Source organism: Carya illinoinensis, chromosome 4, assembly GCF_018687715.1.
Source record: "Carya illinoinensis cultivar Pawnee chromosome 4, C.illinoinensisPawnee_v1, whole genome shotgun sequence".
Lineage (NCBI taxonomy): Eukaryota > Viridiplantae > Streptophyta > Magnoliopsida > Fagales > Juglandaceae > Carya > Carya illinoinensis.
In genome coordinates this window covers 2,698,165-2,710,264 of record NC_056755.1, presented here as the reverse complement: position 1 = coordinate 2,710,264, position 12,100 = coordinate 2,698,165, and the positions used below count along the sequence as shown (strand labels likewise).

The window sequence follows — 12,100 nt, the reverse complement described above, 5'->3', positions numbered from 1 at the left end:
TAGCAACAGCGTTTATTGACGAGATAGCTAAGACTGCAGATTAACTTCTAGATTATATCGCTGACAATTTTGATCCAATCCACTCACGTTATTGAAAAATCTACGGATGGTTGGCATTATTCAATAAACTCAATTTCCTCATTATAAAGATTAGCAAAATATGGTCAAAACTGACGTTGTCTCTAATATACACTTCATGGCTAATTAAACACAATTAAAAAAAATTGCAATAAACATGTTGTCATTTTATATTAACTAATAGTATGAGGGATCTTTAGGTGTGGTTTTGATAGTGAGTTAAGTTGAGATGAATTGAGATAAAAGTTAAATAAAATATTATTAAAATATTAGTTTTTAATATTATTATCATTTTAAGATTTGAAAAAGTTTGAATTGTTCATTATATTGTATACGAAAATTTAAAAAAAATTATAATAATTAAATGAGTTGAAATGTGAGATTATTTTTCAATTCAAACGGAATTCAGTAAGAAATAAAAGTGATATTTTTACATTCTTTCAAAATAGATTTATTTATTTATAAATATAAATTTTTATATTTTTCAAAATAAGATGTGTCATCATTTTAATAATAAATTAGTAGTTAAGATGTGAATTAATTTTTGAAATGGGTTTAGTGTCATTGTTGCAATGCAGACACGTCACCCAAACGTAACATAAAAATCTGTTGGGCGCGCTTACGCATCTATTCAACAGAGAATTCAGAATTGCATGGTTGATGTAAGATATCAGCCAATTACAAGAAGCCCCCGACACATCACGGAAAACCAAAAACAAAAACAATATATATATATATATTAAAAAGCCAAATGCTACAGCGTAAAGTTGCATGTATGGCCAAGCCCATCACGCACCCTAAAGAAGAAGAAAGCCTCTCTCTCTCTCTCTCTCTCTCTCCCCCCACGGCATTGAAGCGCTTGCCAGCTTCAAGCAATCTTTAATTACAAAACCCCAGTCGCATGTGATGTGATCCTCATTTGGAGAACGGTAGGATGAACCGATAGTTCATAATTCTGTATTGGCTATCAATTTATTCATAATTTGAATTTTGTGTCTGAACAATCGCAGAGAGACAAGGAGAGATAGAGAAAAAGCGTGTTTTTGTTAGAAATGCCAAGCGTAGCTGTGAAACTCTATAGCGTCTTCTTCAAGTTCCTCTTGAAGCACCGGTTGCAGAATCGGATCCAGTCACCGCCCGACGAATCCAGCCCCTTCGGTGTAACCTCCCGTCCTGATGAGACCGTCGCCGCCGCCAAACCTTCCTTCACCGACGGTGTCGCCACCAAGGACATCCACATAGACCCCTTCACTTCCCTCTCAATACGGATATTCCTCCCGGACTCCGCTTTATACCCACCCGAAACAGACTCCAAACCCCACCACCACCCTCCCAGACCCAAATCCCGTCTACCAAGAACCAAACCACCGGGATCCGATTCCGATCCAGATTCCGGATCCAGTTCCCCCCCACTTGAGTCCTCCAGTTCTCCCTATCATGCTTCTCGCCGGAACAGCTCCGGCCCTCCCAACATCCCCAGCAACCCTAAGGAAGACCCTAGAAGGAATAGCTTCAACGTTCCCGCCAATGGCACGGACGGTTTGAATTTGATGTCGAGTTCTGTGGGAGGAGTTTACAGAGGGTACTCTCCGTCGCCGGAGAGTCGCCGCAAACTGCCGGTGATGTTGCAATTTCACGGTGGCGGATGGGTCAGTGGGAGCAATGACTCTGTGGCCAACGATATTTTTTGCCGACGAATCGCAAAGCTCTGCGACGTGATCGTTGTGGCGGTGGGCTACCGGCTTGCGCCTGAGAATCGCTACCCGGCGGCGTTTGAAGATGGATTGAAGGTATTGAATTGGCTGGGGAAGCAGGCAAATTTGGCTGAGTGTAGTAAGTCGATGGGGAATGCGCGTGGCAGTGGTGCCGGCGGCGGCAGCGGTGGCGAGTTTAAGAAGTCTCAGATTTTAGACTCTTTCGGGGCGTCAATGGTCGAGCCATGGTTGGCAGCGCACGCAGATCCATCGAGGTATCAATTTCAATCTCATTGTGCTTTTCTAGAATGCTTGCATTTCTGTGTGACATTGTTCAGAAATTAATATGATTGGTGAATTTGTGTTATGGTTTGCTTATGACAATTGAAATTAATTCGGTACAAGATGCGATCTTTATTGCGTGGTAGAATATACAAGTTAAGAAGTTTACAAGTGTTGCTCGTGTAAATTTCAGGTTTGGAGTGGTGTGTAAACTTTAAATGAATGTGAGTGAAATTGATAAAGAAGTCGTAACTGTCATATAGGTTTGTTGAATGAACCACGTCATTGAAGTTTCGTTACCCATGCTTAAAATAGGATACTTAATCATTCAAGAAAAAGGTGATACAAATTGAATATGAGTTGTATGATAGTGTTTATGATATTGTTCTTAAGGATGTGCCTGGCGGTGATGTCTCATTTGGGTCCGTTTTGCTAGCTGGTTTGTTTTAGTCCATCACTGACATCGGCTACCATGCACCAATGGGAGTTAGCAAGATTAGTTGAAGGAATCATACAAAGGTTATTTTTTTTTGTAATGCCTTCTCGTTCTGTTTGACATATTTTATGACTGTGAAGATTAAAGGAGAACGCGTAGTTGCTTGTTCAGATGCAGTAAGTTGTGCTTATGAAAAATTTATTATTGCCTCTCTTATATCATGGGACTTTCTTGGGTTAGTCAATGGAACACCACCCTTGCTCTTAACAATGTCTTTGAGTTGAAAGCCGAGCTCCTTGAAAACAATTGCTTTCTTGCTTTTATTTGGGGCAGGTGGGAGGAACGGGATGTGGGAATCTTTAGGGATGATTCAGTCTTTGGCTTTTGTTTAAGAAGAACCTATTGGCTTGCTTCTGTCCGAAGTTGCAACAATTTTCTGTTTTTGTTTTTCCAATATCCTCGTAGACTAGATTGTGAGGCTCCTCATTATATTTGTTGGAGCTTTTTGGATTCACTTGCCGATTACTCATGTTTCAAGCTGATCATCTTGAACTTTGATCTTTGTAATTGTTCCATTGGCAATTGAACCTGCTGGCATAGGCACTACTTGTGGATATCATATGGCAATATTGTTTCTGCAAAGTTTAGATTGTTTGTTCCGAAGGACTAGTTTGGTATCTGCTTGTAATGCGATAGATCTGAGCTCCTTGATTTCAGGTGTGGATTGGTTGATGCAAAACTACTTGGTTTGTTGCCAATGTGACAACTTGGGCCTGGTGGCAGTTGGTGCATTATAAGTTATTCATATCTGCAGTGGGATTACTTATTTAGGTTTCCATCTTGTGAGTTGACTAGGTGGTTGGATGGCCAATTGTTTGAAATGTTCTTGATAGAAATATTAATAACAGAGATCTTTTTCCCTTGAACATTTTAAGATATATGATGTTTTTTGGCTCTCTCGAAGTTATTGCTTTGTTGTGTCAATCATAAAAGCTAAAAGGTTAAATCGTAGAATACAACTCCAAAAACATACTTGAATTCTATATCCAGGCCTTTGCACATTCTATTGCATTGCCCTAGTGATTTGGTTTACCGTTCATTTAGACAGGAGATGGGAAATTGCAACTTAATCCAATTGAAAATATCTGGCAACTACTAAAGAAAGGCCATTTTAAAGGATTGCGTATTATTTAGATTCTTGTACTCATGTCTTGTAACTCCAAATGATTAAGCTGGTGAATTTTTGGATTGCTTCTATTTTGTTGAATATATAATGTATGGCTTGTTGCCATATGCTCAATCTTTCTTCTTCGTGGCTTGTTGGTAGTTTTGGACCCCTCCGACAATTACTAAGATGTATAATTAATACAAATAACACGGTGGATTTAGTAGTAATGCCCTTGGAAAAGGAGGATTTGTTTGATATTCTTTTTTTTTATTGGTAAACAAAATTTTATTGATCATAAGAATAGGCAAAAGCCCAGGTATACAGGTTGTTTGATCTTCTGCAGACCTGATATATTGCCAGCTTTAAGTATAGCCACATAAGGTAGCATCCATAAAATTAACTTCTAATGCTGATTATGTAAACAGAAGGTAATCATATAGAAACCCACCCTCTCAGAAGAACTTGAATGCCGTTCATCAAATCTCTAAGCCATTTTCATTTATTGAAAACAGATGTGTTCTCCTTGGTGTGAGCTGTGGTGCAAACATTGCTGATTATGTTGCTCGGAAAGCTGTTGAGGCAGGCAGACTTGTTGATCCTGTCAAAGTGGTGGCTCAGGTCCTAATGTACCCATTCTTTATTGGAAGCGTCCCCACACATTCTGAGATAAAGTTGGCAAATTCCTATTTCTATGACAAGGCAATGTGCATACTTGCGTGGAAACTTTTCTTAGCAGAGGAGGAGTTTAATCTTGACCACCCAGCTGCTAACCCTCTTATCCCAGGACGGGGGCCTCCTTTAAAGCTCATGCCTCCAACGTTGACAGTGGTGGCAGAACTTGATTGGATGAGAGATCGGGCCATTGCTTACTCAGAGGAGCTTCGGAAGGTAAATGTAGATGCTCCTGTTCTCGAGTACAAGGATGCAGTTCATGAATTTGCAACCCTTGACATGCTTCTCAAGACTCCACAGGCTCAGGCATGTGCCGAGGACATTGCCATCTGGGTCAAGAAATACATTTCACTTCGAGGTCATGAGTTCTCTTATTAAGTTGGATGCAAGAAAATCAAGATATACATTACAGCAAGATGATCGTTTTCTTGTGACTGCTCTGTTAATAGATGAGATCAAGATACTGAGCTGCCATTACCTGGGGATTAGGATATCTTGCTTTAGCCTATATCTGGCTCCTCGAGCTGTTGGGTTGTTATTTATGTTCAGATTTACTCCTTTTCCTCTTCTTTTTGTAAGATAGAGAAATTGTCGGAGTAGGATTTAGTTGAGCCTGTGAGGTGCATTTACCTTTGCTCGAGTAATGAACGCCACATTTGGACGTTCTTGTCAAAATTTTCCTGTGTATTATGTACTGTCACTCATCAATCGAGTTCAATACAATGAAATGCTCTCTCTCTTGCTGTTTACTTGTATTTTGGAAATATCAATATATATATTGAGTTCATATGGCGTCCTTAGGCCATGGCTCTTGGCCTACAAGCCCTACGGTTTAAAATATCTATTTCATCTTTGGCACATAGTTTGAAATAGCTGGTGTTGCATTCTATTCTGGCTTGCGTATGGCCATAACATGATGCGTTTAAGTTGGGAATATTCACATCATACGTGGAAAGCCTCTTTGTATACCTTCCACTTCAAGCATATTCAGAAATAATTCTGCAAAAGGGGGAAAGAAGACGCACCATCAGCAATTCTCCTTGTTCTCGAAGGCATCCTTTGGTCACATCGCATGCATGGTGAGAGAACCAAGTATCATGAGGTGGAATCGTTCGGGTACTTGCCTACCTTTCCTATAAAGGCAGGCATCAAAACTGAATTACTGCAAATTCAAGCAACCCGAGCACATTTTCCTAGAAGCAGGATTGTTCAGATCCTTCGTTCAGCAATACATTTCTTGGTTATGATTGCACCCCCCACACAAATTTTTAAGCTCCTCTCACAATTTAGCTCCTACTATATTAAAAAATTTAATTTAATTTGAATTGGTAAATTTAAAATTGTAATTTATATTTTATCATTCTTTTATACGTGGGTCAGACTTATCTAAATAAATAGACCAAACATATGAAATTTCTAATTAAAATAAGATGAGATGTAGAGTCAAAATTTGAAACCAAATTACTTGATGGCGAATACCATATTGTGATCAGAATTATTCCCATGTTACAATGGTTCAACTTAACGCATTCAAATCATGAAACAACCAAGAGGCCGATTCCCGTAGACAAAACCCGCACGAGGCACAAACACAACTGCATGATCATGATCCTAATACTTGCTGCTTTCAACCAACACACACAAGAAAGGGAGGCAAAAGGAAGGCCAAGGCCGCAAGCAATAATGTTGTGGTGAGAAGATGAGGGGAGAGCATCAGCAGCAGCAGCAGCAGCAGCAGCAGCAGAGTCACCATCTTCAGTGCCTGTTTTAGGGGACAGAGTCGATGTGGGTGAGTGCACATATGTCCAAGAGGGCTCAGACATACCCACAGCTACAAACATTGCAAGCATCATGCAAAGTGAGGCAAAGGGAAGCCATTGCAATCTGGTAATTGCCATTTCCGGCCACCGATCGAGTTCAGGCAATGAGAGTGAGCCTATATTGTCCCAAAGTACGTGGTAGCTAGCTCTATATATAGAAGTGAAGGTTGATAGATGTGTCTTAAATCTTCCTTAATTTACCACTACTGCCTTCTATCACCGGGAATCTTAAAATATTTATTGAGTATTTAATGATATCTAAAATTTTCATATGAACAATAATAAATATTAAAAATTCGTATGAATTTAGACTCGAGAAGTCCTGACGGCTTTAAAAGTCAATATTTAGCCATAAATGTTCTGATCACAGCAAGAAAACTCCTGCTGCCCCTTGGAGATTAATCATAATAATTGAAAAATGGAAGTCATTGGACAAACCAGTTACCTGCCTGCAACAAAATTGACTATGTTGTGGTCCTAATGAATGGTTGGGTGAAGCTGATAACAATATTGATCCTATATTTAATTAAATTCCTCAACTTCTTCGTTCTTCACGAGTTTATACTTTACGTTAAAATATATTGAAATTATTAAGATTTGAGGTAAGCGGTGAATTCACATGCATGGTAACAGAGTCAGGTTTTGAGTTCAAACCTTTATTCCACGCTTTATGATATTTAATTAAATACTTACGTGTTAGGGCTTACTTATTGAAGAAGAGTTTGACCCACGCGTGAGAATGTGTGTTAAATCTAAGGTCAACATTATTATCACTGGAGGAGGGATTTGTTGTATTAGTTGCATGCTCTGTACATGCCATTCATGTAAATTCAAAACACCTTTGTTCTTCTTTCTTTATTTCTTCTGGAAACTTCATTCATAGGGGAAAAAATTAGGAAGTATAAATAGGTATGTTTTCTGAGAAAGTGGTGGGGGTAACCCATTTTCTAAGGTTGTGTGCAAGGTATCATGTTCTTCTTACGATCTTGCACTATGAAAGGACCAGGATTTGTTCGTCACATCGTGTAGACATACAAGTAACACCATCAAATCATTAACTGTGTTCCATGAGTTTCATGTTTCTTATCAAACGTGTTATTTTCCTTTTTTTGTTGGGTGGGTCGGGCTTTTGAAAATTACCAAGATAATCAATTTATCCAAACAGGCTATTTGCACAACAATATAATCAATTTATCTAAGAAACTCAACGAAACTTTAGTTAAAATCATATCCAAATTCATCCTGAGTACAGATAACTTCTTGCTATGAAGCAACCAGGAAGAACTCACTTTTTTACCCATGCATCCATTGATACAAAAAGCAAACAACCATAAACATAATCAGGTCTTGAGATACAGTAGTACTGCTCCCAAACCATTAGTAACAGAGAAATATGTACAATGGTATTAAGAAAGCCAAGGGCTCCAACACCGTTGTTGTGATCAGATGAGCAATGAGATTAGCAGCGGCTGAGCCACCATCTCCAGCACTGGTTTCTGGAGAAGGAGCTGGTAAGGATGAGTGCGTGTATGGCCAGTGGGAATCACACATACCCACCGCTGAAAGCATTGCAAACATCAAGCAAGTTGAAGTCAATGCAACCCTAAGCATTCTAGTCGACATAATTTCTTGCGAGTTCAGGCAATGAGTGAGCCTACCCTATCAAAAGTGGTGGCTTTATAGAAATGCAGAGGTCATAGGGCAAGTAGTATACGGCATACCTACTGCTTAAATCTTCCTTGCCTAGGAGCTTGCTTGATGTACAAGGCATTATTAGAGTAATCGATCTAGTCAACCAAACAACATTACATTATCATACTGAGTGTCCCACCGCAGAAAAACTCTTACCTTTTGGAAACTGTCTAAAAATATCTCTTGCATTTCTGTAAGCTTGATACATTTTACAAGTTGGGGGAACACGAATCCTTTGTTATAGGTAGCTTTGTATTAAGTACAGTTCAATGCGTTAAAATCGTTTCTGAATTTCTCATACTGCTCATTTCAATTGTAGATTCTTCAAACATTGAAAGATTGTGAAGCTTCTCATCATCAAGCAGCATAAGAATTGGGCCTTTTTCTAAAATAAATTTTGTCAAATGCTAACTCGTAAATCATTTTGAGTTCGTTGAATGTTTCATAGTTGATTGTGTATGAATCATTCATGTCACATGAGACATCGAATCATTCATGTCACATGAGACATCATAGACCATAGAACCACCATTTCCTGGAATTTCATTGATAAAAAAAACTTAATCAAATTGCAACATAATAATCTTAGCTAAAGATCATGGCCAATAGGACTGAGTAACAATTGTGGTATATCTATGATTTATGTCAAAGCACACTGAAATGTGTGGTAACAATCTCCAAGCTTTTAAAAGGCTAAACTACAGATGCCGGCCTATAATTCGAAGGTTAACTGCTCTAGATGCCATTGCTCTAAGGTTTGCTCTGGCAGAGTAAAGAGGTCTGCTAGGCTGAGCATCAGCTCCGCTAAACACCTCCAGGAACTCTTCTCTCTGCAACCTTAGTGCTAATGCCGCATCCTCATCTTGGCTCAGCATCCCTCTTCTTCGTGTCACCCTTGTATCTCTACTTGAAACCCTGGATGGTCGAGTACTCAGGTTCCTCACATTTCTATGAACCCCTCTTTCGGGCGTTTGATTTTGACCCTCGACTCCTCTCTGTGATCTTAGAGCAGATGATGCAGCATCATCCTCATCTTGGCTCAATATAATCCCTCTTCTTCTGGCATTCGTATCTCTGATTGATACACCTGATGCTCTTGTACTTCGATTCAGATTATCATAAAAGGCTGTTTCTGGGCTTTGACACACGGTTTCTCGACCATTCAAGGCACCTGCTGCCTTCCTTGCTTCTACCTCTTGTGGAAAGAGAAGTTGTATTGTGTTCCAAAGAACCGTGTTAACAGTGCAAGATCTTCCATTGCTACAAATTCAAATCAAAGATGTATAAAAACATAGTAAACCCCAATGATAATATATAGATTATTTTCAATTATGTCTGAGAGTTTCACCTTATCAATTGCCTGCATTTTGGGCACCTTTTACCGCATTTGTCTGCAGCGGATCTCAAACATTTCTTACAAAAGCTACAATTAGAGAAAACTACACAGGATTAATTGGTGAACACTGGATTTAAGAATGTGATATTAAAGAAACTGAATCCCAAGAAAAAAATCGGAGGAACAAATGCATATGAGAAAAGGGCATCCCTCTAGTCTGTGGTATATTCAAATTTTCTGCTTTGTTAACTTAAAAGATTGAGTCTACCTGTGCCCACAAGGAGTGGTACTTGGTTCGAAGCAAATTTCTAAACAGATCTGCAAGAAAAATCAGACCCATTAAAGTTAAATGAACATCATTTGCTTTTAATCGGAGGAAAAAATCAGATGCTCTGAACCATCGAAAGCATTCTTACCGCGCAAGATAACTCTTCTTTAAGCTTATCCATGCAAGGAAGAGCTGAACTTGAGCGTGAAACACGAGTATTCTGTTCAGGTGATTCCTTTGCTCCGATTTTCTTTTCATCATTTACAGAAGCTTTTATTTCGGACTTATTTTTCTCATTCTCTGTGCCTGAATAGTACACAAACAATTATTTTCTTTCCTTATAGCTTTCCCAGTAACCAAACTGGAGATCTTTGAAAAGAAAATATAAAGGCACCAGAAATCCATATCTTCAAAGAAAAGACCCATATGAATTTAATACCTTTTCTTGCAGTTTCTTCTTCATCTAGATCAAGAACGGAAGCTGGGATTGAAATTGGACTTCTTCTCTGAGCCCTGCGTTTTCTGAAAGAAAGAGCATGTAGTGTCCCTTTAGTTGCCCAGAAAATGGATGAAAGAGAAGGAAAGAAAAACATGAAAATCTAAAATCTTAATAGCCTTCGGTAGGGTGATTTAATTTTCCCAACCAGGAATAGGTTCTAATTAATGGTTGGGTTTGCCAACATCGTACCTTCTTGAATTTGTGGGTGGGGTCTTGAACTGGATATCAGAGCGTTTCTTGTACTTAGACTCTCGATCGGGTGTGTCTTCGACAACAAGGCTGGCAATAAGAAGGGTCTCTTCATCCCAACCAGCCATGGCAGCTACAGATTTGAATCTGGGGCTGAACACAACGTCCACGTTTTGCCCATTTTCATCTGGGTTTTCTGGGTCTTTTGGACTTGATCTGGGCTCTACGCTCGGCATTTTTTTCCACTACTTCTGGTGGGTTTCTGAATGTGAGAAGGAAAGAGCAGAAATCGCTAGCCGGGGAAAAAAAGAAGAAGAAGACAAAACCCTACAAGGCTACAATGAAGGAGGAAGCAAAGAAGGAAGTAGCACGTAATAGTCCCTAACGGTTGGATTTTTTTGAATTGGATGTCGTTTTGGCTTCTCCAACGGCTATATCATTAAGTTATGGAATCATCTTGGTAAGGAAATAACCATTCTGTTCAGTTAGAAACGTATCACATCACCACGTGTGAATCAGAACAATAGAGATTAGGATGAAGAATAATATTATTTATTTATTCGCATAATTAAGTATTGCTGCTTACGTTTTAGGATATACTATATAAAAATAAATTAATAAATTGATATGACTTGACGTGATATATTAAATTATAAAATTATTTTTATTATAAAATAAATTTAACAAATTTTATAAAATTATATTAATTTATAAATTTATTATATATAATCTTTTGATACATGTAACAATTTTTATATATAATTTTATAAAATTAATTTTTTATTTTTTTTTAAAAAAAACGAAGCTCTATATTATTAATAATCTTCGCTTATAACGAAAGAATACCGTTATAAATAACCGACACCTCATCTACATCGTAAATAAAGAAGGCCCAAAGCATCCGGTCGCAACATCCCCTTAGCTTCGCGAGGAAAGTCTTGAATCGCCAAGATATCAGTTGACTACCCCTTAACTTAATTTTTTGCTAATCTATCTGCCACCTAATTGACTTAACTTAATTTTTTGCTAATCTATCTGCCACCTAATTGACTTTGCGGTAAGCATGGTAGACCTGAATAACCATGTGAGATTAGCAAAGGCCTTTACTAAGTCCCATGCATCCCTCACTGTCCAACTGACCTCAGACTTGTGCTGCCACCATGAACAGACCACCTTCTGAGTTGAAATTTATATTGAATAAAGTGGCATGCTTGTACTGGTTAATTGTAAAATAAATTAAAATAGTTAGGTGTACTATTTACTCATAACCAAAAAAAAAAAAAAAAAAAAAAAAAAAAAAGGAAAGAGAGAAAAGAAAGCCAAATCCTTACTTGGGCATGGTACATGTTATATGTTCTTGACGACCAAATTATGATTGATGGTACAAATTGTCAAAAAGTGTTATTTTGAGGTATATATGCACAGTTTTGAAAGTCTTAGGTATAAATTAGAAAAATAAAAGGATAATTTGAGGAGGTTATTCTTTTATGTTTGGATATGTAGTTTATGCTTTCTATGATGCCTACACCTGTAGATACAATATTTTGCATTCCAATGAAAACATTATCTGCTGAAAAACGATGGAACCTCAGAATTCTTTTTTACAATGAAAGCTACTGATTGTGATCTTCCAACTACTGCGAAACCTGCTCGATCGAGCGCTCTATCTTCTGTCATCCCTATAATTTTATGAGCATCTTAGCTAAATGATTTGCTAATTTACTAATAATATCTTTATTATTGTCTTTTGTGCGTGTTAGTTAGGCATCTTTGGCAACTGATGCAAACTCTTTTGCATTGGCTTTGCAGTTGTTATCTGGGTAAGATCATTCTGGCATTGGCTTTTGTCATCATCTAGTACGTCTTTGTTCTTGACTTCTTGCACCAAGGAAGACGTCATGGATTGCGATAGGTTTGATTTCTGCAATAGGGTTCTTTAGGTTTTGAATATTCCAACAAAAACTAA

At 38.1% G+C, this 12,100-nt stretch overlaps 2 protein-coding genes across 2 annotated transcripts; one reads left to right on the top strand and one right to left on the bottom strand.

Annotated features, from left to right (window-relative positions):
- The first annotated feature begins 832 nt into the window (after nt 1–832).
- Nucleotides 833–5,079, top strand: LOC122307299 (probable carboxylesterase 11). The gene is made up of 3 exons (XM_043120082.1): nt 833–1,007; nt 1,089–2,047; nt 4,171–5,079. The coding sequence occupies exons 2-3, from the start codon at nt 1,131–1,133 to the stop codon at nt 4,706–4,708; spliced, it is 1,455 nt and encodes a 484-aa protein (XP_042976016.1). The 5' UTR covers nt 833–1,007; nt 1,089–1,130; the 3' UTR covers nt 4,709–5,079.
- Nucleotides 5,080–8,357: 3,278 nt separating this feature from the next.
- Nucleotides 8,358–10,522, bottom strand: LOC122307300 (putative E3 ubiquitin-protein ligase RING1b). The gene is made up of 6 exons (XM_043120083.1): nt 10,135–10,522; nt 9,886–9,968; nt 9,595–9,752; nt 9,447–9,496; nt 9,191–9,265; nt 8,358–9,102 (listed from the first exon to the last, which is right to left on the bottom strand). The coding sequence occupies exons 1-6, from the start codon at nt 10,368–10,370 to the stop codon at nt 8,541–8,543; spliced, it is 1,164 nt and encodes a 387-aa protein (XP_042976017.1). The 5' UTR covers nt 10,371–10,522; the 3' UTR covers nt 8,358–8,540.
- Between the last annotated feature and the right edge of the window lie 1,578 nt (nt 10,523–12,100).